The sequence below is a fragment of the Prunus avium genome, chromosome 6 (assembly GCF_965620075.1).
Source record: "Prunus avium chromosome 6, drPruAviu1.hap1.1, whole genome shotgun sequence".
In the NCBI taxonomy this organism is placed as follows: domain Eukaryota; kingdom Viridiplantae; phylum Streptophyta; class Magnoliopsida; order Rosales; family Rosaceae; genus Prunus; species Prunus avium.
This window is the reverse complement of record NC_142289.1, coordinates 2088392-2111467: the sequence shown is the minus strand read 5'-3', so window position 1 is coordinate 2111467 and position 23076 is coordinate 2088392. Positions and strand designations below refer to the sequence as shown.

Here is a 23076-nt window from a genome sequence, read left to right as displayed (position 1 = left end):
GGGCTTTGGAGAAATTTAATTAAGACACCCAAACGAAAATAAGTAATTTATTTTTTTGACATTCATTGAACTTCAAGTACTTACTATTTATTAAGTCATTTGTGAAATCAGTAACATATTTAAATATTCAATAAAGAAATAATAATTAAAACATAATTACTAATTAAAGTAATTCAAAAAGGCTATTATATTACTTAATTACATATATTAAATTAAAGAAGTTGGCAAAAAAACAAAAGTAAAGAAACTAATTTTATATTTTCAAAATTAAAACAAAAAAAACAAAAAAAAAACAAAAAAACTCTCCCAGTGCCTATAGTATTTTATAAAGATTGGGTATAGCCGCACAGCTATACTATTTTTCAATATATATAAAAGACTTGTCCAGCGCCTTGGCGCCATATGTCAAAACGGTAAAGCCGCGTAGTTATACTATTTTTAATTTTTTTTTAGTAAAAACGAGTATAGATGCGTCACGTATCAAAACAGTAAAGCCGCGTGGTTATATTACTTTTAAAAAAAATAGTAAAAACGAGTATTGCCGCGCGGCTACACTATTTCAAAAAATTTTAAAATCTAGCATTGCTGCACGGTTATACTATTTATAAAAAACAAAACAAAGGAGGACCTGCCTAGTGATTATCGTGTCAAAATAAATATAGCCGCCCGGCTATACAATTTGTAAGAAACATTAATAAAACCGTGTATAGCCGCACGGCTATACTACTTTTTACAAATAAATTTGAAAAACCTGGTATATATATAATAAAAAAAGAACCCGGCCATCGCCTAGGCGCCATGTGTCAAAACAGTAAAGCCAAGCGGCAATACTATTTTTAACAAAAATTAGGGAAAACGAATATAGCCGAGCGGCTATACTATTTTTAAAAAACATTAGAAAAACCGGGTACAGCCGCGAGGCACCACGTGTCAAAAAATAAAGCCGAACGGCTATACTATTTTTAAAAAAAATTAGTAAAAATGAGTATAGCCTCGATGTTAAACGATTTCTTTATATAAAAAATCTAGTATTAATTATTAACTGTTGCTTCTACCAGAAATAACAATAAAACCTGGCTCTTCGGTCTCTTCAAAGGAAGGCTTTTTCTTTAATTGGCTAAATATTTTATTTCCTGATGAGAATATGATATTTGGAGCCAACAAAATATCATTGGGTTTGAGTTTTTTCTTGCGTTAAGAAAAACGGGGGTACAGGACGGAAAAAAAAAATTAGCCAGAAACAAGCCTTGGCCTGGCAATGGCAACACTAGCCCAAGTTACCCTCAAGCCTCTTTTATATATTTAGCAGGTTATGTATTAAGATTTTTTTTTTTAAGTACAAGCGATACTCTAAACTACATGGTGCCATGAAGGTTTGAACATGAGACTAGTAATCTGCAATTCAAAGTCAATTTTTTAGTACTAAGATACATAACCATGAAATGGACCATGTACCCAATTGTTCATTAGGTTTGGAATCCATTTTAGCATGTCAAGCATATACGGACTAAATTTGAGTTTCAAGCAAGAAAAAGACATAAACAACAGTATAATTAAATAAAAGTTTTATTTATGCAGTCACTTAATTAGAGACAACATCAAGCACAAAGCTTTAAAGTAGATATTTTATTTGATCAACATACACAAAAACCCTCAGATCATCTGTCAAAAGGGTTCACAATCTACGGATCAGTGCTGGTGGAGGAGGTGCCAAAGTTGAAGTTGGCACAGTTGGTCCCGCGGAGGAACAAGGAAGAGCTAAATCCCAGCCTTGAGTTCATCAAATCAAACTGCAGCAGATTATCCTCCAACTGCTGGGTCCCAATCACAATTGGAGCCTTAGGCCTCATCCCACCGTCCACAAACGCCAAACACATCACGCCAGGACGTGCCTGAATCATAGCGTTTGCACCAAAAATTCTCCACATGATGTTTTGCTTATTGTCTAGAACAAGGTCTATGCTGGGAACCGTAGGCCCCGTCTTGCTGGTAGGGATTCTGTTTGCGTCAAAACATGCCCCAAATGGTGCCACAGGTTTCACATGAGGCACCCCTCGAAGCTGGTTCATGAAGAGCTGATTGAGTGCCCTGAAAATTGGGGTTTGGAGAGTTGTGTAGGGAGTTGTGGTGCTGATCAGTGCCCCACCAAACCCACCTTTTGGGATCGAAGGCAACATGGCGTTGTTGATTTTAATTGATTGAACATTGACGTAGTACTCTCCTTGCTGGCCTATGGTCAATGGGGCATAGGTCAACTGGCGTGACACGTCGATGCCAGGCTTCATGAAATAGGGTCCTTCACCGAAGAAAACGGCGCCGTTGTTGCCACGTGAGGAAGTGAGGCACACTGCAAATTTTGGTGGGAAGCCAAAGTGGGAAGCTAGTTGGTATGGTAGGGAAATTGGGGAGTGGCCTAGACCAGCAACACCTTGAACATTTTTGGGTAACCCCTTTTGCAAGATATTGGAAGGTGCACAAGCAAAGAGGAATCGGGGGTGTGTGACCATTGGGCCAGGGCTTGAGCCTTGGGTTGACGAGATTTTGAGGACATCCTCTGCGAGCTCACCCAGGGCACTTTGTTGGGTCACAGGGTTCGTGGTTAAGAGTCCACAAGCGTTGGTATGGCAGCCTGGTCTGGGTTTTGAAGAGCTGCACGTGCGGCAAGTGTGGCTGTCGGCCTTAGCACACTGGCTTGAGTGGCAAACAGGGGCTTTGTAAGTTGATGACGTGTATTGGTTCTCACAATTGACTGATAAGAACCTCCCAGTTAGGTCTATGACAAAGGGGAACTGGACTAGAGGGGTTCTTTTGTGAATTTGGGCCACATGGAGATTGGTTGCCCTATCTTTCTGGACTTTGAGGACAAGCATGTTTGGTCTGATGGGGACGTGGGTTTGGGATTTGGTTGCTGAAGATGTGAGAATGAGAAGAGATAAAGAACAGAAGAAGAGCAGGAAATTATGAAGGAAAGAAGCCATGGATGCAATTGGAATTTGGAAATGAACAAGTTTTGGTATAGATAGGAAGATGAAACGGTGGGAATTGGCAAAGAACTAGAGAGGCAGAGCTTGCAATTTATAGAGGGGTGGCTTGCATATGGACATTTTAGAATTTGGCATTGTGTCCTTGCTTGAGGGATTTGAAAGCAAAAGGGGTGAGCATAATCTTGATATGAGAACAAAGAGTTGGTGAGTATGTAGGGGTACTTGGCAGTGAGAAGGGCTTCAATACATGCAGTAGCTTGTGCTTTAAGTAACAAACAAAAAAAGCGACACTGGGTTTGGCCGGTACTCGAAACCGGCATTAGTTTTGCATTTGGAAAGCAAATCACCCTAATCATCTTTCTTAATCTGATAGGGATCATGTTTAATGGTTTATAAAGCAGAATTAGTTCTGCAATAACACAGTTTCTAAGTTCATCCAGAGGCAGCCTCCACCACATAGGTACAAAGCTTACCGACATGAATTTCAAAACCAGTTCTTTTCTGTGACGGTGGACTAATCATCATATCCGAAACTGAAGCTTACTTAAGATTTTGTTAGAAATCTTGTATAAGCATGAAGATTAGGTGTTGTATTAGGCCTGTTCAGATTGGGTCAATATGAAAGGCTCACAAAGGCAAAGCCCATATATGTAGTTTGGTTTGGTCAGGCTTAAACAACAGCCTCTTATGTCTTATCTCATACCCCACCAGGTGAGAAAAATAGTGATGGCTCTGTTTTTAAAATTCTGGTTTCTGATAGCTCTGTCCCTGTATATAAATTATAATGCCAATGAAGTCACGTTTTCCCACCTTTCCAATCCGGACTTGATGGTGGAGACTGGTGGGGAAACGCAAGTCAAAAGGAAGAAAAATCATGGACCTAATAATTTCAACAGATAGATAGAGATTGATGCTTTAAATATTTCCAAGTTGAAATCTACACATGATGCACCTTGATTAAAGTGCCTTTCTCTGCATCATTCTGGCAACCCTTATAACACAAATATTTTAATTGAGATCCTAAACAAATTGGTTAAACAAATCATCAATGGGAGAATTAGGTTAGGGTTAATATACATTTACCAAGAAGCAAAATTTACCCATATTACAGAGTAACATAAGCCATGGTACTTCCAAAGTGTTTGCATTAAGCACCAGAAATACAATAATCCTAAAAACCAAAAAAAAGAAAGAAAAAAAAAAACATGACTGAAACCCTAGCTACTTTTTACTTGTTCACATAAGATAACAACCATTAGCATTCTCATCACTGAAATAGTTGGCGTAAGGATCATTTGAAGATGGCATTTGCTGAGGAGGCATGAAGTTCATGGGGGCATGTGGCCGTGCATACATCATGGGCTGGTACATGCCATTGCCATTGCCTCTCTGTTGGTTCATCATGGCCATGTATTGTTGTTGCTGCAGCTGCATCTGCTGCTGCTGCTGCAGTTGCTGGAGCTGCTGCTGCTGCTGCTGCAGTTGCTGGAGCTGCTGCTGCTGCTGCTGGTTATAAGGGTTTCCAGCAGGCCCCATCCCTTGATAATATCCACCGTTCATCATCGATGGTGTAGGCAATCCTTGAACTGCTGGAGCATTACCCATCTGCCCCATTGGATAATTACCCATTGGACCCCTCTGGCCCATTTGGCCCATCTGACCCATCTGACCCATTGGACCCATCTGGCCCATCTGCCCAATTGGAACCATCTGGCCCTTTTGGCCCATTTGAATTTGATGCATATCTCCTCCATTGCCGCCTCCTTTGCCTCCTTTGCCTCCATTGCTTCCCTTCCCCTCTTTGCCTTCTTTGATTTCTTTGCCCCCTTTCCCTCCTTTGCCATGATTGAGCACCACATCAATTTCATGATAATCATTTTTCCCCTTCTTAATTTCATGGGCCCCATCATGTTTGCATCCACCTTTTTTCCCTCCATTGCCCTTGCCATTGTTTTTCCCATCACCACCATCCACACCACTTCCTTTGGAACCACCCCTTCCTATACTAGTACTTCTTTTGAGCCAACCCACCAAGCCACCTCCACTCTTGCACTCTTCTTTTTCTTTTTCTCCCTTCTTTTTCTCCCCTCCTTTGCCATTTCCACCCCCTTTCTTTCCATCCTTGCCATTCTTCTTTTCATTATTTTCACTCTTGCCCTTCAATTGCACAGGAAAATCAATAACCCCACCTTTCTTGGCAGAGCCTCCCCCACCACCACCACCTAATTTTTTCTCATTCATAGCATGCATATTGATCATTCCAGCAGGCCCATGTGGCCCATGGCCATTTCCCATGATTGGCATCATCTTCCCATAAGGCCCTTGTGGACCCATCATACCTGGCATCATCTTATTGGGTTGCTGCTGCTGCTGCTGGTGATGGCCATGGCCATGGCCATGCCCAAACTCTTGTTCGTCATCATCATCATCATAATCTTCATCACCAAACTCATCCTCAAATTCGTCTTCAAACTCACTGTCATATTCATCATCACTCCCACCAAATTCATCCTCTGGCAAATTGAATTTCACAGATTTCTGGTCCTTGGGAGGAGGCATTTTCATGGCTTTACCCCCTTTGAATTGCTGCTGCTGCTGCTGCTGCTGCTGCTGCTGCTGCTGCTGCTGCTGCTGCTGCTGCTGCTGCTGCTGTGCTTGTTGTTGTTGTTGGCCACCCTTTGGCTTCTGAGATTTGTTGTCTTTTCCACCTTTCCCAGCAGGCATCTGATTGTTGAGCTGAGCTTGGTTGTTGTTTGAAACCCTTTGAACCCCCAGAAGCTCGGCATTTTTGCCTTCTTTTTTAAGTTTCTTAATGAATCTGATTGGATCAATATTCCCAATCACAGTCACGATCCCCTGATCTGCATCTATAATGCTGTTGTACACACCTGGACAACAAGACCATTCAAACAATTAGCCACAAAAACTACTTAACCTATTGAAATTCACAGCATAAAGATCAGTACTTTAAGCTAATATTAATGAAAAAAATACTGATTAGTTTTTTTGGGTAACAAATTAAACGAACATACCTTCAATTTTCAACGCTTTCTTAACTTTCCCCTTACAGCCCAAGCAGCAAATATTTACTTTGTAAACCGATCTCTGCAAGTAAAAAAAAAATTTAAAAATCCCAGAAGACCAAATTAGACTGAGTCACTGTTTGTGCCGAATTAGTAAGAAAGAAACTAACAGAGGAACAGTATAGCTTAGCTTTGTTTCATAACATTATGAATGAAAATAGTTTAAACAAAAGTGTACCTGAAGATCCATGACCTCGTGCTTACTCATTGTCTATGAGAAAGAGAGAGCAAACAGGATTGCTTGAGATTGTGAGCTGAGGATATAAATGCAGAGAGAGAGAGAGAGAGAGCTCAGAGGCGGTTGGTGAGAGAGAACTCAACACTTTATCTTTTAGCTTTCTTCCTCCGTTCTAGGGTTTTGTGTACTCTCTTTTCGAGCAATATTTTAAAGCCAGAAAGAGAGAGAGAGAGTGAGAGCAGTCCGTTTGCTCCAGCTCCAAGTACCGCGACCAGATTTATAAATCGAATATCTTCTTGAATAATACAACTTGAACAACAGTGGAGTGGTTTATATAGCTGAACAGAAACTAATCTAATTTAGAAAAGAAAAAAGAAATAGGAAACTTAAAGATTAATCCTAGTTCAGCTCAGATTAGTTGCCTCCTTCTTTTGCCAGGGAAACCCAATTATAAAAAGAAAGAAACACAACTAAAAAACTATGAATAGTTGCCAGGAAAACAAAAAAGGAAAGCATCAGATAAAACTCTACTTCACTAGGAAAACATCAATTAAAAAATTACTATTATATTCTAACATAGCATAGTAGAAACTAATACAACACTAAAGCAGCAAATTAAGCATAATTAATCATAATTAAGCCGGACTTAAGCAAGATTTAAGCAAAGCTTAAACATGATTTTGTACCACTTTTTGCACGTATTGTAAAGAAACAGCTGGCGATAGCTTGGCTGGACACGGCTCTGTGTTACATTATTAAGAATTGCTAAAGTACATGGCTTTATAATTTTATGGAACGCAGAAAGTTATTTAATAACTTATTTTGGAAACAAGGCCAGACATGATTAGACTAAAGATCAATAGCCATGGGCCCCATCTTCTCTGGGATCACGAGCAGTGGTGGGCCCTAGCGCTGGGCCTTTATATCCGGGGCTCCATCACTCACAATTATTTAAAGCCCAATACATTTTTGCAAGTATCCTTCCATAAATTATTTGGATATCCTTTCTTTTTTTGTTTTTTGTTTTTTTTTAATTTATTATATAAACAATAAATTACTTTAAATTAATTTAATTTAACTGAAATGGAAATTATAATTTGGGTGCAATGATGGATTTACCGTCCTGACCAACTCGCTTAACTCACGTTTGCAAGATCAAATTCCCATCTTCAGTGTATTATCAAGTACAGCAAATTGGAATCTTAAGAGTTAAGGAATGCTAACAACCTTCTTTCTAACCTTCCTTTTAGACCTTCATTCTTACAAATAAAACAATATCATTAATGAATGAGACCAATAAACTTTTATTTTTCTTTATGTGGAATAAAATATTAATAAAATATTTGAAATTCAATTAAAAAAAGAAAAAGAAATAGAATTACAGTATTCAAAAACTAAAAATAAAAAACCCTAAACCCCACCAACCCCGACTCCTTCCAGCCTCCACCAAATAACCCCAACCCAACCACAATTTCAGAACTGCCATTAAAGGCACCTTCTTACTTTCTCATAAGAAGAAACATAGTGTGAGCGGTAATACTTAAATTTTCTCCAAGGTTCTCCACCTTCTCATGAGTTTTAACTTTGAGATTCACAAAAGAAGGGGTAAGAGAGAGTTGGGAGAGTTTGGGGGATGGTGGTGATGAGAGAGAGTTAATGGGAGTGTGAAGGAGAGCAGCCATAGCCGATGTGGGCTTCCTCCATTTTTGTTGGGTTTGTGGATTGATGTGGGGTGGGGAGATGGAGGAGGATGAGCTTTGTAAGGTGGCGGCTGGAAGGAGTCGGCATGGGGATAAGGGTTTTTTGATTTTAATTTTAGTTTTTGAATACTGTAATCCTATTTCTTATTTTCTAAATTGAATTTTAAAATATTTTATTATTATTTTATGCCACATAAGAAAGAAAAATAAAAGAATAAACTTGGAAAATAAAATCTAGTTGGTTTTTTTTTATTTTTTTTATATATTTTTAGATGAGACCCAAGGGTATCCACCGCCGACAGTAGTGACTAATCCCTTTCGCCACGGGAGCTCTCCCAATGGAGGTAAACGGCTGGCCACAAAATGCGCTCCATTCCCATGGGCGGAAATCTAGTTGGTTTTAAGTATAAGGAAAGTGACACATATTATGACCAAAAATGAGAAGATTGAAAATAGAATGTTAGAGAGAAGGTTACTATCATTACCTTAGACTTAAACATGAGGGTGGCAAAGATGGAGCTCATGCAATGATGCAATTGCCGAGAGAGTGTCATCTATTAGAGCACTTCCACCCGTGCAGGCCAACACGGGTAGAAGGCCCCCCAGTCCCCAAAACCCAACTTCAACAGTGAAGGCCAGTCTGGACAAGCCCAAACCCAACTTGACGGTAGGAACTAATGGTGCAACACAACATCCAATTGAGTGACCTCTGCAACTAATATTTGAGTTGAGTGACCAAAATATAACTTCAAGTATACTTGAGGGACCATTAATACGAATAACCCTATTATAAATATCTAGCTATGTTCTTCACTTTCCACACCAAAATTTCATACAAATTTATCATCTTAAATCTCATGTGAATAATTTCTGAACTTTGCCATTTGCCATAGCACCGTGGGTGAAAATGCTCTTATATTTTGTGAAGCATGTCAGTCAGTTTGGACACTAGCATGGCTGTCAGTTCGACTGTGAAATTATTTGAGAGATCGATAAGAGTTAAATGGTCAATTCACAGACAAGGCCAATTGCGAGAAGCAATGGAGCATTTCAAAGCTAAACCATATATCTCTGAGATGTGAAAGAAGAAGAATCAAAATGCTCTCTCTGAGTTTGAACCCTTCTTTTGCAACAACATTATTGTTTGTCCTCCTCCTTAAAAGCCTAACCCGTGAATAAATTCTTGTCCTCATTGCTTCTTTATTTTACCTTTGAGACCTTTGAGAAGGAAACCGAAAAAAAAATCAGAAAAGAAGAAGCAAGATATTCTTGATCTGTAAAAGATATTGAATGGTGACAAAAAGGAGCCCCACCACTGGCCACAAAGTTAGAAACCCAGAGATAAATAATTTAACGTTATTAAAATGCTTTATGCAGCATAGGGTAGCTCACAAAATGGCTTTCCAACCCAAAACTTTGACTGCAAATCTTCTCTAATAATTGGAGATCAAAAGATTACAAGGAAAGCAATCAAATATAATATTTTATCTCCATTTGTGTGATGTTGGGCAGCTCCTGGTTCAAATTATACGTACACTTGTTTTTTTCCTGTACTATTCTATGGTTCGAATCAATATAAGGTACGGACTAAAATATCTAAGCTATATTTACGTTGAAGCCTGTGAACGTATGCAACATTCGAATCCTTAAAAGCAAAGGGCAGGATGATTTGCTTTTAATGGCTCCGAGTTCAAGCCACTTTACTTTAAAGCTTTTGCTTCTCTACCAGACTATACGCATGCCTAAAACTGTCCAGCTCCTATGACAGAAATCTGTACCATATATATATGAACCAATTTTATTTCTTTTGTTATGATCAGATGGGAAAGATTGCAATCTTTTGTGAAGTGAAGTCGTCCTTGAGATATTGGATTGAATTGCTGAATGAAAACCCTTTTATCTGTTTTTGGTATGAAGTTTGAGACGATTGTAGTCTTATTAAAAGAAAAGTGGAATCGGAGTTGCTTGAAAGAGATTATGTTACTGGGAAATGGCCAAATGGGCAGCTGTTTGTGTTGATTGATTTCTACACAGCTGGGTTTGTTTGGTTCTGAGACTAAGTAGCTCAGGTCAGGTCAGCTGGGTCCCCGAGAATGGAGGAGACAATTAGGTCAGAGACCAGACCAGACCAGATCAGAGACTTTATATAAAATATTAATGGACTGGACAATGGAGATGGTTGGATGGTGGGTTGGGATCCAAAATTATGGAAGAACCCTAGTTGGTGAACAGTCACACCTCTGGACTGGTCTCTTTATCTTTATGTTGGATTTGATGGAGGTAAAGTGAATCACGCATTTTCTGATCCATTAAACACCATCTGTCGTGTTGTGTGCCAGTGAACGATGGAAAAGTAAAGAGATAGCAAAAACAAAACACTCATTTTCTGCCAATCCAACCACACAGCTTCAAAGGTAAATCCATTATGCATATGTTTCAATCCAAGCACACAACACAGCTGACTTTTCTTTAAACTAACAACATCCGTTAAAATAATTAACGTTCTTAATCACTTAAATTACAAGTTTGTCTCGTTGTTGTGCAGTTGATGAAGATGTGACTGATTTCATAACCACTCTTCTTTCCAATCATCCCTCTCTGTCCTACCAAACTTAATATGTCAAACCCACTTGGTTGAAATTGAACTGAAGCTTTGTCTAGTTCACTTGGTTGGGTGAAATTTCTATGCGTGTGAAGCGCACAAACTGCAATTATATGTTGGGAATGGAAGGAAACTAATGTCTCAAATCACAAGAAAGAAAATAAAAAAGGAGAAAATGTTACAAAATCCAATACAAAGATTCAAATCCCCAAGAATAAGTATGGTCATAGTCGTAGGCAGTGATTGCTTTTTCACCTTTAGACTTCAAATCAAGACTGAAGAGCCTCACTTTTGTCCCCCTCCTTTGTTCTCGTTTAAACATCCGAACCCAAAGCACTCCCCTTTTCCTTCTTATATGCTCACTTGTGTCGCAAATATTCCCTCCCTTTGTCCTTTGAACCATTCACACACCCCAACAACACACTCAGGAACCTTACACAATTTCTTAGAAAGGAGAACAAAACTGTCTTCTTTATGTTCAAGGAACTTAGTATTGCAAAGAGACCCAAAGGGGTTTGGGCCAGTGTTTGAGTCGAAATGAAATGACCCAAAACGTAGAACAAAGATCACAAGGCCCATCGCCCATAAAAGAGAACAAAGCCCACAAGCGATACAAAACAAGTAGAATTCTATAGTGAGGGCTTTATCTCTTAACCGTTGGATCAAATTAATTAGTCATTGAATTAAATTAATTAGTTTGAACCAACAGTTAAGAAATGAGACCCTCACTATAGAATGAATCTACAAAACAAACCCATAAGAACACTCAAACGGACCAATTGAAAGAACCAACATCATTTAGAGCAAAGACCAGCCCATTGAAAAATATGTCATAAACCCAAGACCCAACTTAGGGCTGGTTTGGGGTTGCTTAACTTAAAAAATAAGCAGCTTTAAAAAAATGTTTTGGGGATTTGGGTGTTTGGTAAATCAAATCCAAGCTGCTTATTTAATAATTTGCTATCATTCAAAACTGAAAAACAGAGGCAGGTGGGGAGCTGCTTCTGAAATTTGCTGCCAGGAGAAGCATGCGGAGGCTTTAATGAAACTTTCAAAATGCCTATACTGCCCTTATCTATTTTAAAAAATGACACGCTATATCCCATCTTTTTCTCGATCAAACCCTACGAAGCTCATATCGCACTCCCCAATCCTTGCAGCCATTCCTCAAGTTTTCTGGAGTTGTCTCAGCAAGAGGGGCTCTCTCAAATCTGTTCACTGAAGCTGCGTTACAGGTATCTTCCATGTCCTCCTGAGTATCTTTATTCTTCTTGGGTATCTCTATCTTTCATATCCTCTTGGTAAAACCTTTCTGGAATTTGGGGTTTCTGTGTAAAACCTTTCTCTGAAATTTGGAATTTGGGCAAAACCTTTCATATCTTTGCTTTTGTTTTCTGGTTTCTGTGTAAAACCTTTCTCTGGAATTTGGAATTTGGTCAAAACCTTTTATATCTTTGCTTTTGTTTTCTGCAATTTGGGGTTTCTGTGTAAAGCCTTTCTCTCTCTGTTATTTGATGGAATTTGGGGGTTTATGCGAACTAGAGATTGAAGATGTTTGAGTCTGCATATTTATTATTTTAGTCCCTTCCTTTCTTTGTCATTTTCTGATTATTGCGATTGTTGTTTTATATTATATTGGGTTTGAAGGGCCCTTGATCAAAAAAAGAAGTAGCTTTGTCAAAACAATTATTTGTTTCATCGAGGTTTTTTTTTTTTTTTTTTGTGTGGGAAAAGTGTATATTATAATTAAGATTCTTTAAAAAAAAAATTGTAAGTGTATTGAACTTCCTTGTGTTTTACAAAAAATAAATAAATAAGTAACACTTTTGTATTATGCCCTTTTTGGTCATTATACACTCTCACAGCACTTCTAAAAAAAAGTTTACCAACGCTATGACACTGCTTTTTATACTCACAGCACTTTTACAAATACGAATTACCAAACACCTAGCTGCTTCTCTTCACAGCTGTTTATTCTCGCAGCACAGCAAAAACAGTTTTTTTAAAAAGCACAGCAATATCAAATTAAGCCTAAAAATGGAGCTCACTTCTCACGTGCGGTTTCCATCACACGTGTTCGAGCAAAGCCCGTGCCTTTCTCCTTCTTCACCCTCCGGCGCTCTCTCTCTCTTTATCTCTCTCTCCTTCTCAAACTGTCAGTCTGACCGGCCATGGCGAAGCTTACAGTCGATTAGTCACCACTTTGGGAGGACACGAGAAGAGCTGAGAGAGCTCAGAACCGTCGATTAGCCGCCACGTAATCCCATCCCAACCGTCTCTTTCAATTTCAGTCGCACAAGCCCATTAGCCTTCTCTTCAAGGTCTGTAGCCTTTCCAATAACCTGTCTAAGTTTTGTTTTTTATTAACTTAATCAGGTTCTTGTGATTAAGTGAGTCAGTAATTGGTCAGTTTGATGGCAACTGTTATTTTTGCTTCGGAATTCACTGCCGACTAAGTCTGTAAACGTTGGGTTTGTGAGTTTTATCAATCTTGTGTACGATTAAGACGCGCATTTATATTTCTTATGTTGATGGCGTTTTTGAATGGCATAAAGTTGGTATTTTTCAGTAAAATTTATCAGATTTGGCTTAACAAATTGCTATTTTGCATTTCTTGTTGTGCTTATTCTTTGTCATTGGAGCTTTTCAAATGTATTTGATTATCACATACATAGTTGTTTTTTGTTTTGTTTTTGGAGAAGAACCCTATTTTCATAATTCCTAGTTCCTTAATTGTTTTTTATTGTGATAGTGTTTCTTGTTGCTTGTGGTTGCTATAGGGTTAAGTAGTTTCTGCTTTGGGGAAATTTACATGATTGTAGATGGGAGATACTGAGGCTACTGTGAAGTCGAAGAAGACAGTTTTTGTAACTGTTGGAACTACTTCTTTTGATGCTCTTATTAGAGCAGTGGATACTCATGAGGTTAAAGCAGAGTTGTTAAGGAGAGGGTATACCCAGCTTCTCATTCAAATGGGCCGTGGATCTTATATCCCCACCAAGGTATGTTTTGATTTCTTTGGTTCTAGTTACTCTGCATGAATTGTGGTTAGTTTCTGTTGCTCACAATCTACTGTGAAGTAGCAAACTTTAGGGTTGCAAAGCGGAGGTTTAAAGAATGCATGATCCATTTTATTTTATTTTATAATGCAGTCTGAAGGAGGAGATGAGACCCTTGCTGTAGACTACTTCACTTTCTCATCAAGCATTGCAGACCATCTGAGGGCAGCATCTCTTGTGATTAGTCATGCAGGTATAATTCGGATAGCGTCTTCTTATCTTTCGGAAAGTTGTAATCTTTCCCTGGTCTTTTAAAATTCATCAAATTTCAAATGAATGTTTTAGAGGTAAGTTTATGAGTAAAATAAAAGTACGAGAGAAGAGGAAAGCTTTGTTAATTGTGAGCCATTTTTATTTACTTTGATCCTTGATATATCATGGGCTTGATGTTTTGTGTGAATATTATTCTTACTGTGGTGCAGGGTCAGGGAGCATATTTGAGACATTGCGGCTTGGTAAGCCTTTAATTGTGGTGGTGAATGAAGATTTGATGGACAACCATCAAAGTGAGTTGGCAGAGGAACTAGCAGACAGGAAGCATTTGTACTATGCTCGTCCGCTGACACTTCATCGTGTTATAGCAGACATGAATTTGGATTCCCTCATTCCATACCACCCAGGTGATGCCACACCAGTCGCCAAGCTTATCAATCAGTTTCTTGGTTTTGCAGACGACTGATGGAATTGTAAAATTTTATTACTAGCATGATGCCCATTTGAATAAAAGTTTTGCAATGTGATAGATATTGATTGATCATCACACACGGTTGAACCAAATGAAGATTAATAGGATTGGGTTGGCCAGGATCTCAAATCCTTTTGATACCAGATTGAGAAGACATAATTTCGTTTGCGTAGTTGAGACTCTTTGACATGAATAACTTGGGATGCATTGTGTTATCTGTTTCGACTTGGCCCTACATAACTTTATTACATACCCATGTTATGTACCACCTAACTTGTACCAAATGTAACGGCAAAATGTTACTCAGTCACAAAACAGCAGTTTTATCTCTCATTCACCTATGACATCTTAATTGGAAGAAGAAGGATGCAAGGTTGGTGTCTCGTATCCTGCTGCGTGCCCGACTGACCATAGCATTGCCCTCGGAAGAAACTGATGGTAGTCCAGCCTGCGAGTATCTGCGCATTATCTTATTCTCCCGGTTCTCTGGGTTTGAAGCTGCTTTTCTATTGTTTATTTTTCGGTGGCAATTGTATAGTTGGCAGACTTGCCAAGTCCACTTCAACTGGTCCACCTGTCTGCAAGTCAAGGATGGTGATAAAACGGAATTTTCGGATGCTGTGGATTGTTTATAATTAGGAAATAATGATTTGAGCGGAGAATGGATATGAAATGGTGCAAAAGCTTCCAAGATTTTCTTATACAGAGACAGAGACAATTCCTTAGAAAAATACAAAAGAAGAGACGAAGAAAGTACACAAAACTATTTGGTATTCACGAGAGAGAGAGGGAGAGAGAGAGAGAGAGAGCGAGGAATCATGTGAAGAAAAATTACCAAAGTTGGGGAGAGAGAAAGAGAGAGGGCATCCTACTTAGAAGGGAAACAAACTCAACCTCCCAACACTACCCATATACAAACTTCCACCTCAACATTACCAAACTCACCTCTCTCTCTCTCTCTCTCTTTCTCTGATTTCTTCTTTTTTGCATTGCTTTGTGCTCATGGAAGTTAACACCACTGCTGCTGCATCTGCAGGGCCAATAGGCCTTGCTGCAGAAAACCAGACTCACAAACATCATCATTCACATTCTCAACCCTACAGCCACCATCACCACCATGGCATTTTTCCTTCAAAATCTGTTCTCATTATCATCATATCAACCATTTCAGTAATGATCCTCCTTGCTATAATCTTTATCATATTAATGCTTCGCCGTGTCGTCAAGTCCACCAAAAACAATGGCAATATTTACAAAGAGAGCAGCATCATGAACAACACAAGTAGCAGGTTCATTGCTCAAACCACAGTGGCCTTCAATTCTAGCCCAGGTAATAAAACATACCCACCTTGTGTTTCATTTTCATCTTTGCTAGGATGTATTTTTGTAATTAAAGACATTATTTTGAACAAGTCCATTGAATTTTGAGTGGCAGATGTGAAGGGTGGGTGCCTCCAAGGAGGGAACTCTGGAAGGTCAATTAGGACACCTATAGTCACAGCAGCAAGCAGATACAAAGGAGTTCAAGTGTTCTCATACAAAGAACTTGAGGAAGCCACTGATGGATTTAGTGAAGCAAATGTGATAGGGCATGGTGGGTTTGGAGTTGTGTATAGGGGGGTCCTCAGAGATGGGACTGAGGCAGCAATTAAAATGCTGCAAAGGGAAGGAAGGCAAGGAGAGCGTTCCTTCAGGGTTGAGGTGAGTGACTTCATTTATTACTTTTTGTTCCTATTTGCTGCTTTCAATCCCCTCTTTCTTTGGTTAATTGCTGTTTCTGTGTTCGCTTCTCTTCCTTTTGTCATTATTAGATGTTGGCCTTTGTATTGTCAACACAGGCCAATAATTGATTTTTGTCTCTTTCTCTCTATCTCTACATCTTTCAGAAAATGCTATCACCTTCTAGTCCTGGTGTATTATCTAAACCTCACTTAAATAAGCAAATATTGGGGGTTGACTTGAGTCCTGGTTATGTTTTGATCAAGGAGTTTTTTATTTCATTTTTATGTGTGCATGTCTTATTAAACAAGTTTAGGCCTTGAATTGCAGAATACAATATTGCCTCTAGACAATTTCTGCACATGGGTTTGAGAGAAAAATGAAAATAACAAATGCCTCATATCTTTGTATCGTAGGTGGATCTGCTAAGCCGATTGCACACTCCATACTTGGTGGAGCTGCTTGGTTATTGTGCTGACCAGCACCATAGGCTCCTCATATTTGAATGCATGCCTAATGGTACTCTGCAACACCATCTACATTCTACAAACAAACATCAGCCGTTGGATTGGGGGACCCGATTGAGGATAGCTCTTGATTGTGCTAAGGCCCTTGAGTTCCTCCATGAGCATGCTATCCCATCTGTTATACACCGGGACTTCAAGTGCACCAATGTTCTGTTAGATCAAAACTTTCATGCCAAGGTATCTGATTTTGGATTGGCCAAGATGGGTTCTGATAAAATCAACGGTCAGATTTCGACACGTGTGCTGGGGACCACAGGATATCTGGCACCAGAGTGAGTGCTATATCATCTGTAATGGACCCCCTCTCATTGTCATTAAGATACCAACAAATATATAGGCACAGCAATAGAAGCATGCACATGGGAGCGTATACTAGATCACTGCTATGTTAGCTGTCATTTTTGTATCATCTTCAGGTGTTACTTGGGCAAAGCAAAAGGCTGTTAATGAAAATGAAAATGCATACCTGAACACCATTTTAGAAACTGCATATTAAGAAGACTTCAAAGAGACCCTTTGATTCAAAGATGGAAGTACAAGAAGAGCATTATGTGTGTGTGTGTGTGTGTGTAATAGTTTCTCAACTTAATAACTGTGATGTTTTATTTTTCAATGAGTTTTGGACGTTTGGTGATATAGGTATGCGTCAACAGGAAAGCTTACTACAAAATCAGACGTATACAGCTACGGGGTGGTTCTTTTAGAGCTCTTAACAGGGCGTGTGCCGGTAGACACCAAACGGCCTCCCGGAGAGCATGTCCTTGTCTCATGGGTGAGTCAGTGAATAATTTCATCACTTTTTCCTCTCAATAATATTCAAGCATCATAGCATACAATGTCCCTATACATCAAACTAAAAAGCAATTGATTTTGGTTCTATGATTTATCAGGCCCTTCCAAGGTTAACTAACAGAGAAAAAGTATTGGAAATGGTTGACCCAGCTCTACAGGGGAAATTCTCAAAAAGGGATCTAATTCAGGTCAGCTTAGCTTAGCTTCCTATAATCATCACCTGCAAATTATTGATTCTAAATTTTTCTTGCCACTATAAATTAAATTGTTGTTCTTTTTTTACAGATAGCAGCTATTGCAGCAATGTGTGTGCAGCCAGAAGCTGAATATCGGCCTCTAATGACTGATGTTGTGCCTTCTCTAACTCCTCTGGTTAAAAACTCCTGCTCTTCTGGTTCCTCTAGATTTCAGAATCATATAACAAGTCCAAGGTATTAGGAGCTATGTGAAAACAGCAACTTGAAGTAAACCGTTCAGATATCTGATCAGCCTTTGGCAATAATTCTTCTCACTGTAAACATGTCAAGTTTTCATAAATATAGTGAAAAGTGAAAAACCATGGTCAATAATAAATTGAGTTTCAGTAAAGCTGACTCATAAAGGTGAACTTAATGTTTCATGTGCTTCAAACTTCACCGACCACATGGGAAAACACCAACATTAGAAACAGCCATTTCTTTCGATTCTCAGTCAAGCAGACGATCGAGCAGCAAATGCAGAGATGTTAGAACGAGGACATGCATTGTTAATTAGCTGTGATTATCTCCTGTATGCAAAGCCTTTGATTTGAACACCATTGCTTTTGTTGTAAATTAAGAATTGATAAAGCTGTAACCTTTTTTGGTTGCCATCAAAGATAATTTAGTCATGAAAGAGAAAGTTACCATCTTTTCCTGGAGGACTATATGTTGTATTTATAATCCCTAATTTTGATTCGGACGAAAACGACACCACATCATATCATTTCAAATCTGATCCATGTTCATTAATCCTAGTATGATTTGGATTGGACTTCGGAGATTAACATCGTAATCATATATCATGATATCCCAATGCAAATGACACAAAACAAACAGCACACCCCATTAAAACATCAAACTCATAATTTCTTTTTGGTCGTTGTGACCGAACATATTTGTGGGCACCAATGACATTGAAAATCAACTTAGAAAAACGGAAGAGACATAACCCATCAAAACTTGCTCTTCTTGCACACCCACCCACCCACTTCACGTTAGTCGTATTTCTTCAAAAAGTTCAAGTCTTTTTCACCGTGGCATTTGGGGCAATGCAAGTCAAATATTACATGATTATTATACAAGTCAAAAACATAAAGTATGATTGAAGCAACCATAGTTCATTACCCATAGGATTTGGCTTACCCATAACCCAAAAGATCGTTTCACAAGAAATAAAAATAAAAGATTTGATACAGCTAAACCCAAGTTACAAAAGAGACCCCTCAACTTCAAAGATGTATACACAAGAAGAGCGTCTGTGTAACTTAACCGTGATCTTTTATGATCTCAAAAACAAAACTGTAACCCACAAATAGAGAGCTACAGCAACTAAACTTGTTAATGCACTAGTCTATGAAGCTGGCCATCTTCTTCCCAATGGCATAGAATGGGACAAGTTACTGATCACTTCGATCTCATCTCTTTTCAGTTTCAGCTTCCATGGCAGCACTTGTTTCTCCTTTTTCCTCTCTTTGTGTCTTGCTGTTATTTTTCTTAACTTTATCAGCATATTTGGAAAAGGCAACAGACAAGGCTGACTTAACAGTCAATTCTGGTTCTTTCTTCCGGCGTTTGCTTTCATCTTCTGTTTCCTCCACTTCTTTATCTTCATCCACTGAACCAAGTTCAGCATTACTTAGGGCAGAGGTTTCTGGAACAGCAGGACAGCTGGCAACCACACGCTTAAATGGTTCGTGAAATGTATCATACAAACGCTTTACCTGATTTACAAGGTATGGTGAGAAATTAAAGCCATAACCAAAATATTTACAATAAATAACACAATCCACTGAACAGAATGTGCACGCCAATAAAAACAAAAACAAGAAACCATTATTTGTTATGTCTCACTTCGAATGTTGGTCTGAACATAAAGAAAAAGGAAAAAAATTAACACAAATACCTTGCGCTCTCCAATCCCAGGGCAACGAGCTAGATCTTCCATCGAAACATCCATGATATGAGAAAGAGACTGCAATAACATGACAATGAGCTTGATATCAACATTACCAAAAAGCACATTCTCTGCCAACGCAAATTCTCAGTGAAAACTGCAGCCATACCCCAAATGTAGTACCAAGGGTGACAACATCAGTCTTGTTAACATGTCGAACTGTTGTTAATGCATGATTTAGCTATAATATAAAATAGACAATTATCAGTTCAAGGAATTCATAATTCTGTACATCATACAATGCAATCTTGATATTTCACATATTAACCAAATAATTTAGTAAGACTCTAATTTGGCTTTCATAAAAAACATAATTGATTAATTGACCTCAACTGTATCGATACCCGTGATAAATAGTCTGTATCCATTTGACCTTGAATAATGTCAGCAGGCTTGTTTTCATAAACTTTTATGGTCTCCAAGTAGCGACCACATTCCTCCAAGCTATAGAAACATATTAAAAGCAAAGCTGGATCAAACAAACCAACAAAAACTAAGCTACTGGGAAATAACCAAATGCTTAAACACCTTTACAAACAGAGGCCCTTGTAGCAATATTCGACCTCTGTTAAAGAAAAAGTTCATCATGTTCTTGAAGAAGTTTACAAGAAGAATAGTGAATACAATTTGATTTGGATATTTGAAGGGAAAAAAAGGCAACCGTTGCCTACATTGGATATTTGATTTGCAGTTTCAAATAAAATATATGTACCTCCAACCACATAATAGGGTGCATTCATGAAGCAGAGCAGTTTTAGTAACTTCAAGTAAAGGCTTAACTACATCCTCCTGAAACCAATGAAAGCAGTAACCAAATTTCTGTTACAAAGATGAGAAAAGAACTGCTTGGTCTATGTGTCCAACTGGATTGCAAGAAAACATAAACCAGGAAAAAACAAATTACTATTAAAGTTATGAAAGACAACTGATTGGCACAATGGCTTACCACATCAATATGGCAAAGAACAACACGAAGCTTGAAATTCTTTTGCAATTCTCTTATACGGTAATATAGGTAGTCTGGATGCAGCAGATGATACCGAAGACTGCAGCAACCGATCATCGCACATGTTTATATATATAACTAATTATACATGGATCGAATTAAATTTAGAAACTTCATCTTATAAGAATGAGCATGAGGTAGGCATCATCAACTCCTGAGGTTATAAACACTTCAAGCATGAAAAGTTGAGGCAACATCATATCTTGCATGTCTAACTGTTAGTCACTTTCCATCTTAACATTTCAGATAACAGTTGAACCAGATTTACCGCAGAGCATCCTAACTATAGGCTCACATGTATATAAAATAGTATAACCAAAGTGGAAAAGTTCAAACCTTAGATAGAGAGCACATGAGCTTTGCCCAAGTAAGTAGTCGCAAACAATATCTGCAAACTCCCATCTCACATTTCTAATATGTTTGAGCAAGGGATTTCCCTTCTGCATGGATTAGATTTTACACTGAGTTGAAAATAGTAGAACTGAAAAATATAGCTGCGCCACACACTGCAATGTTTAAACTTCTCCAGCTCATGAACTTTACTCCACCATTATTTTAAATATTACAATAAAAATGCAACGAAAATAAAAAAAAATACTGGACCTGTCTGTGGCTCACAATAATTGCATTGCGACGCTGAGCAGGTGATGATGATGATGCAACAGCATTTGTAGGAGCAGATGATGATGGAACATCAGATTGACCAGTTTTGCTAAAGCAAGAAAAAAACACGAAAAAAATCTCAAATTCAGATACCAGGCAAAGAAAATACAAATATTCTAAAACGAAAAATAGTTCAATTAGCTTAAGTTGGCAACCTCTCAGTTTTCTGAGCTCTTACGCAACCAAAATGGCAGAAAATAATAAAGAGCCTAACATTTCGAATCAAAGTGAATTGCTTCGTTTGGTTGTAAGGAAAATGGAACTAGCAAACTCAAACATTTTAAAGATTACATTTTTGAGAAACCAAAATATTAAGAAAACTTCTCTTTTATCTCTCCCAACTCACCAGAAAAGAAGTGTGAGAATCACAGAACTTTCCCATGAACCATTTTCCACGAAAACAAACAATAGCCCACATTTCCACAATCAGCAACTAACTTAAATCAAAATAAAATTATCCATCAGAAGCACAATGCCCGCACACACATAAAAGGTTTGGATTGAAATTGGTAAAAGGGTACCTTGAATTACCGGTGTCTGAGGCCTGTAGGAGTTGCGAGGAGGTGGCAGGGGGAGGAGGAGGCGAGTAGAACTCAGAGGACTTGACGAAGGCAAAGGCTTGAGAAAAGCTCTGTGAAGGAGTGAACAGAGACGGTGGGGTTGATTTTGACTGTGAACTCTCAAGAACTTCTTGAAAAGATGGTATTTTTATCACTGTCTTCTTGTTGTTTTGCCCTCTGTGTTCGTCTTCCATGTCTCTCTCTCTCTCTCTGTGTGATGCTGCTTCTCTTTCTTCGAGTCCGTTGACGGATTTGTGTAGGGGAAGTTGGGGTTTTAGGCCTGGGCTTGAAGTGACGATGGATTGTGGACATTTGAAGCCCATTGTATTGAAAATACTCCCACTTGGGCTTATTATTAAAACCATTTTCTATTTAGAGAACTTTCTGTTTTTTGGGGTCAATTGATTAAAATTAGACAACTATATGAGAGTTTTGGGTGGAAGTGAAAGGCTGGAATATGTGCCTGCCTAAAGGAGAAATTGGTTGGTAATTTCAAAAAGCAGAAAAAAATAAATTATATTCTGACCATGGAAAGTGGGAGGAATTAGTGCCAGAAGTCAAGTTACAGATACGATGGAAGAATGGTTTTAGATTCCTTCCACTGCAACTTATAAATAAATATAAATGCAGACACATTATTGTTTATGTTCTTAAATTGTTACCTTCATTTAAGAGTGGTGATTTCCCCCTCCAATTTTGTCCACTTACACTTCATTTTATAATTAAAAAATAAGTGTAAATGGTTAAAATGGGAGTAGGGAAATCATTACCCTAATTTAATTAGGTTATTATTATATACATTATTTATGCATTAACATGTCCATCACATTATGTTTGTAATATTTAGAATCAATGCAATTTTATTGCATAAAACTTGAACTAAAACAGTAAAATTTCACTTGCAATGGTGTAATTTAATTCATTGCAATAGATGCAATTGTAATAGAGGGTGCTATGCAATATGCTAACCATGAGACCCACATGTCAATAAATTAAAAAAAAAAATACAACAATTAATACATTATGTTGTTAAGAGCATCCGGAATGGTTGTTCAATAGTTCAATGTAATAGAAGAAAATACATGAATTAATTTTTTTTCAAATATATTAAAAATTGGTATATTTTTAAAGATCTGTTTGAGAATATTGCAATGTTACAATTTTTAGTGTTAATACATTTTTCCTTTTTACTTTATTTGAGTATACAAAAAAACGTGTAAGTAGATATAACTATTAATTTGAAGCTATTGAACTGAAAAAAATTGCAGTCAATTCAATAAATACCTAAACAAATAATAAATTCATTAAACTATTGAACAAGGAAA

The 23076-nt window shown here is 38.1% G+C and overlaps 5 protein-coding genes across 8 annotated transcripts; 2 read left to right on the top strand and 3 right to left on the bottom strand.

Annotated features, from left to right (window-relative positions):
• Positions 1–1550: 1550 nt before the first annotated feature.
• LOC110759759 (gamma conglutin 1) lies at positions 1551–3086 on the bottom strand. Its single transcript, XM_021961879.2, has one exon. It carries the CDS (start codon positions 2976–2978, stop codon positions 1683–1685), a length of 1296 nt encoding a protein of 431 aa, XP_021817571.2. The 5' UTR covers positions 2979–3086; the 3' UTR covers positions 1551–1682.
• Positions 3087–4089: 1003 nt separating this feature from the next.
• On the bottom strand, positions 4090–6835 carry LOC110759724 (Heavy metal transport/detoxification superfamily protein). Of its 2 annotated transcripts, XM_088255400.1 has the most exons (4): positions 6246–6835; positions 6017–6089; positions 5637–5872; positions 4090–5588 (listed from the first exon to the last, which is right to left on the bottom strand). In XM_088255400.1, the coding sequence occupies exons 1-4, from the start codon at positions 6273–6275 to the stop codon at positions 4221–4223; spliced, it is 1707 nt and encodes a 568-aa protein (XP_088111526.1). In that variant the 5' UTR covers positions 6276–6835; the 3' UTR covers positions 4090–4220. The 2 variants fall into 2 exon arrangements, with proteins under 2 accessions (XP_088111526.1, XP_021817524.2); XM_021961832.2 differs by having other exon boundaries at positions 4090–5872; positions 6246–6834.
• Positions 6836–11663: 4828 nt separating this feature from the next.
• Positions 11664–14434, top strand: LOC110759761 (glycosyltransferase family protein 28). 3 transcript variants are annotated; one of them, XM_021961883.2, is made up of 4 exons: positions 11664–11782; positions 13328–13549; positions 13700–13799; positions 14029–14434. In XM_021961883.2, exons 2-4 carry the CDS (start codon positions 13370–13372, stop codon positions 14283–14285), a joined length of 537 nt encoding a protein of 178 aa, XP_021817575.1. In that variant the 5' UTR covers positions 11664–11782; positions 13328–13369; the 3' UTR covers positions 14286–14434. The 3 variants fall into 3 exon arrangements, with proteins under 3 accessions (XP_021817575.1, XP_088111459.1, XP_021817574.1); XM_088255333.1 differs by lacking the exon at positions 11664–11782 and adding an exon at positions 12607–12868 and having other exon boundaries at positions 13370–13549; XM_021961882.2 differs by lacking the exon at positions 11664–11782 and adding an exon at positions 12609–12868.
• A 139-nt stretch (positions 14435–14573) lies between these two features.
• Positions 14574–18165, top strand: LOC110759760 (putative serine/threonine-protein kinase PBL7). The gene is made up of 6 exons (XM_021961880.2): positions 14574–15621; positions 15727–15992; positions 16427–16809; positions 17177–17309; positions 17428–17517; positions 17615–18165. The coding sequence occupies exons 1-6, from the start codon at positions 15294–15296 to the stop codon at positions 17765–17767; spliced, it is 1353 nt and encodes a 450-aa protein (XP_021817572.1). The 5' UTR covers positions 14574–15293; the 3' UTR covers positions 17768–18165.
• Positions 18166–18667: 502 nt separating this feature from the next.
• ERCC1 (nucleotide repair protein) lies at positions 18668–22031 on the bottom strand. The gene is made up of 9 exons (XM_021961777.2): positions 21713–22031; positions 21132–21240; positions 20865–20968; positions 20469–20568; positions 20235–20311; positions 19867–19966; positions 19632–19703; positions 19472–19540; positions 18668–19289 (listed from the first exon to the last, which is right to left on the bottom strand). The coding sequence occupies exons 1-9, from the start codon at positions 21943–21945 to the stop codon at positions 18984–18986; spliced, it is 1170 nt and encodes a 389-aa protein (XP_021817469.2). The 5' UTR covers positions 21946–22031; the 3' UTR covers positions 18668–18983.
• Between the last annotated feature and the right edge of the window lie 1045 nt (positions 22032–23076).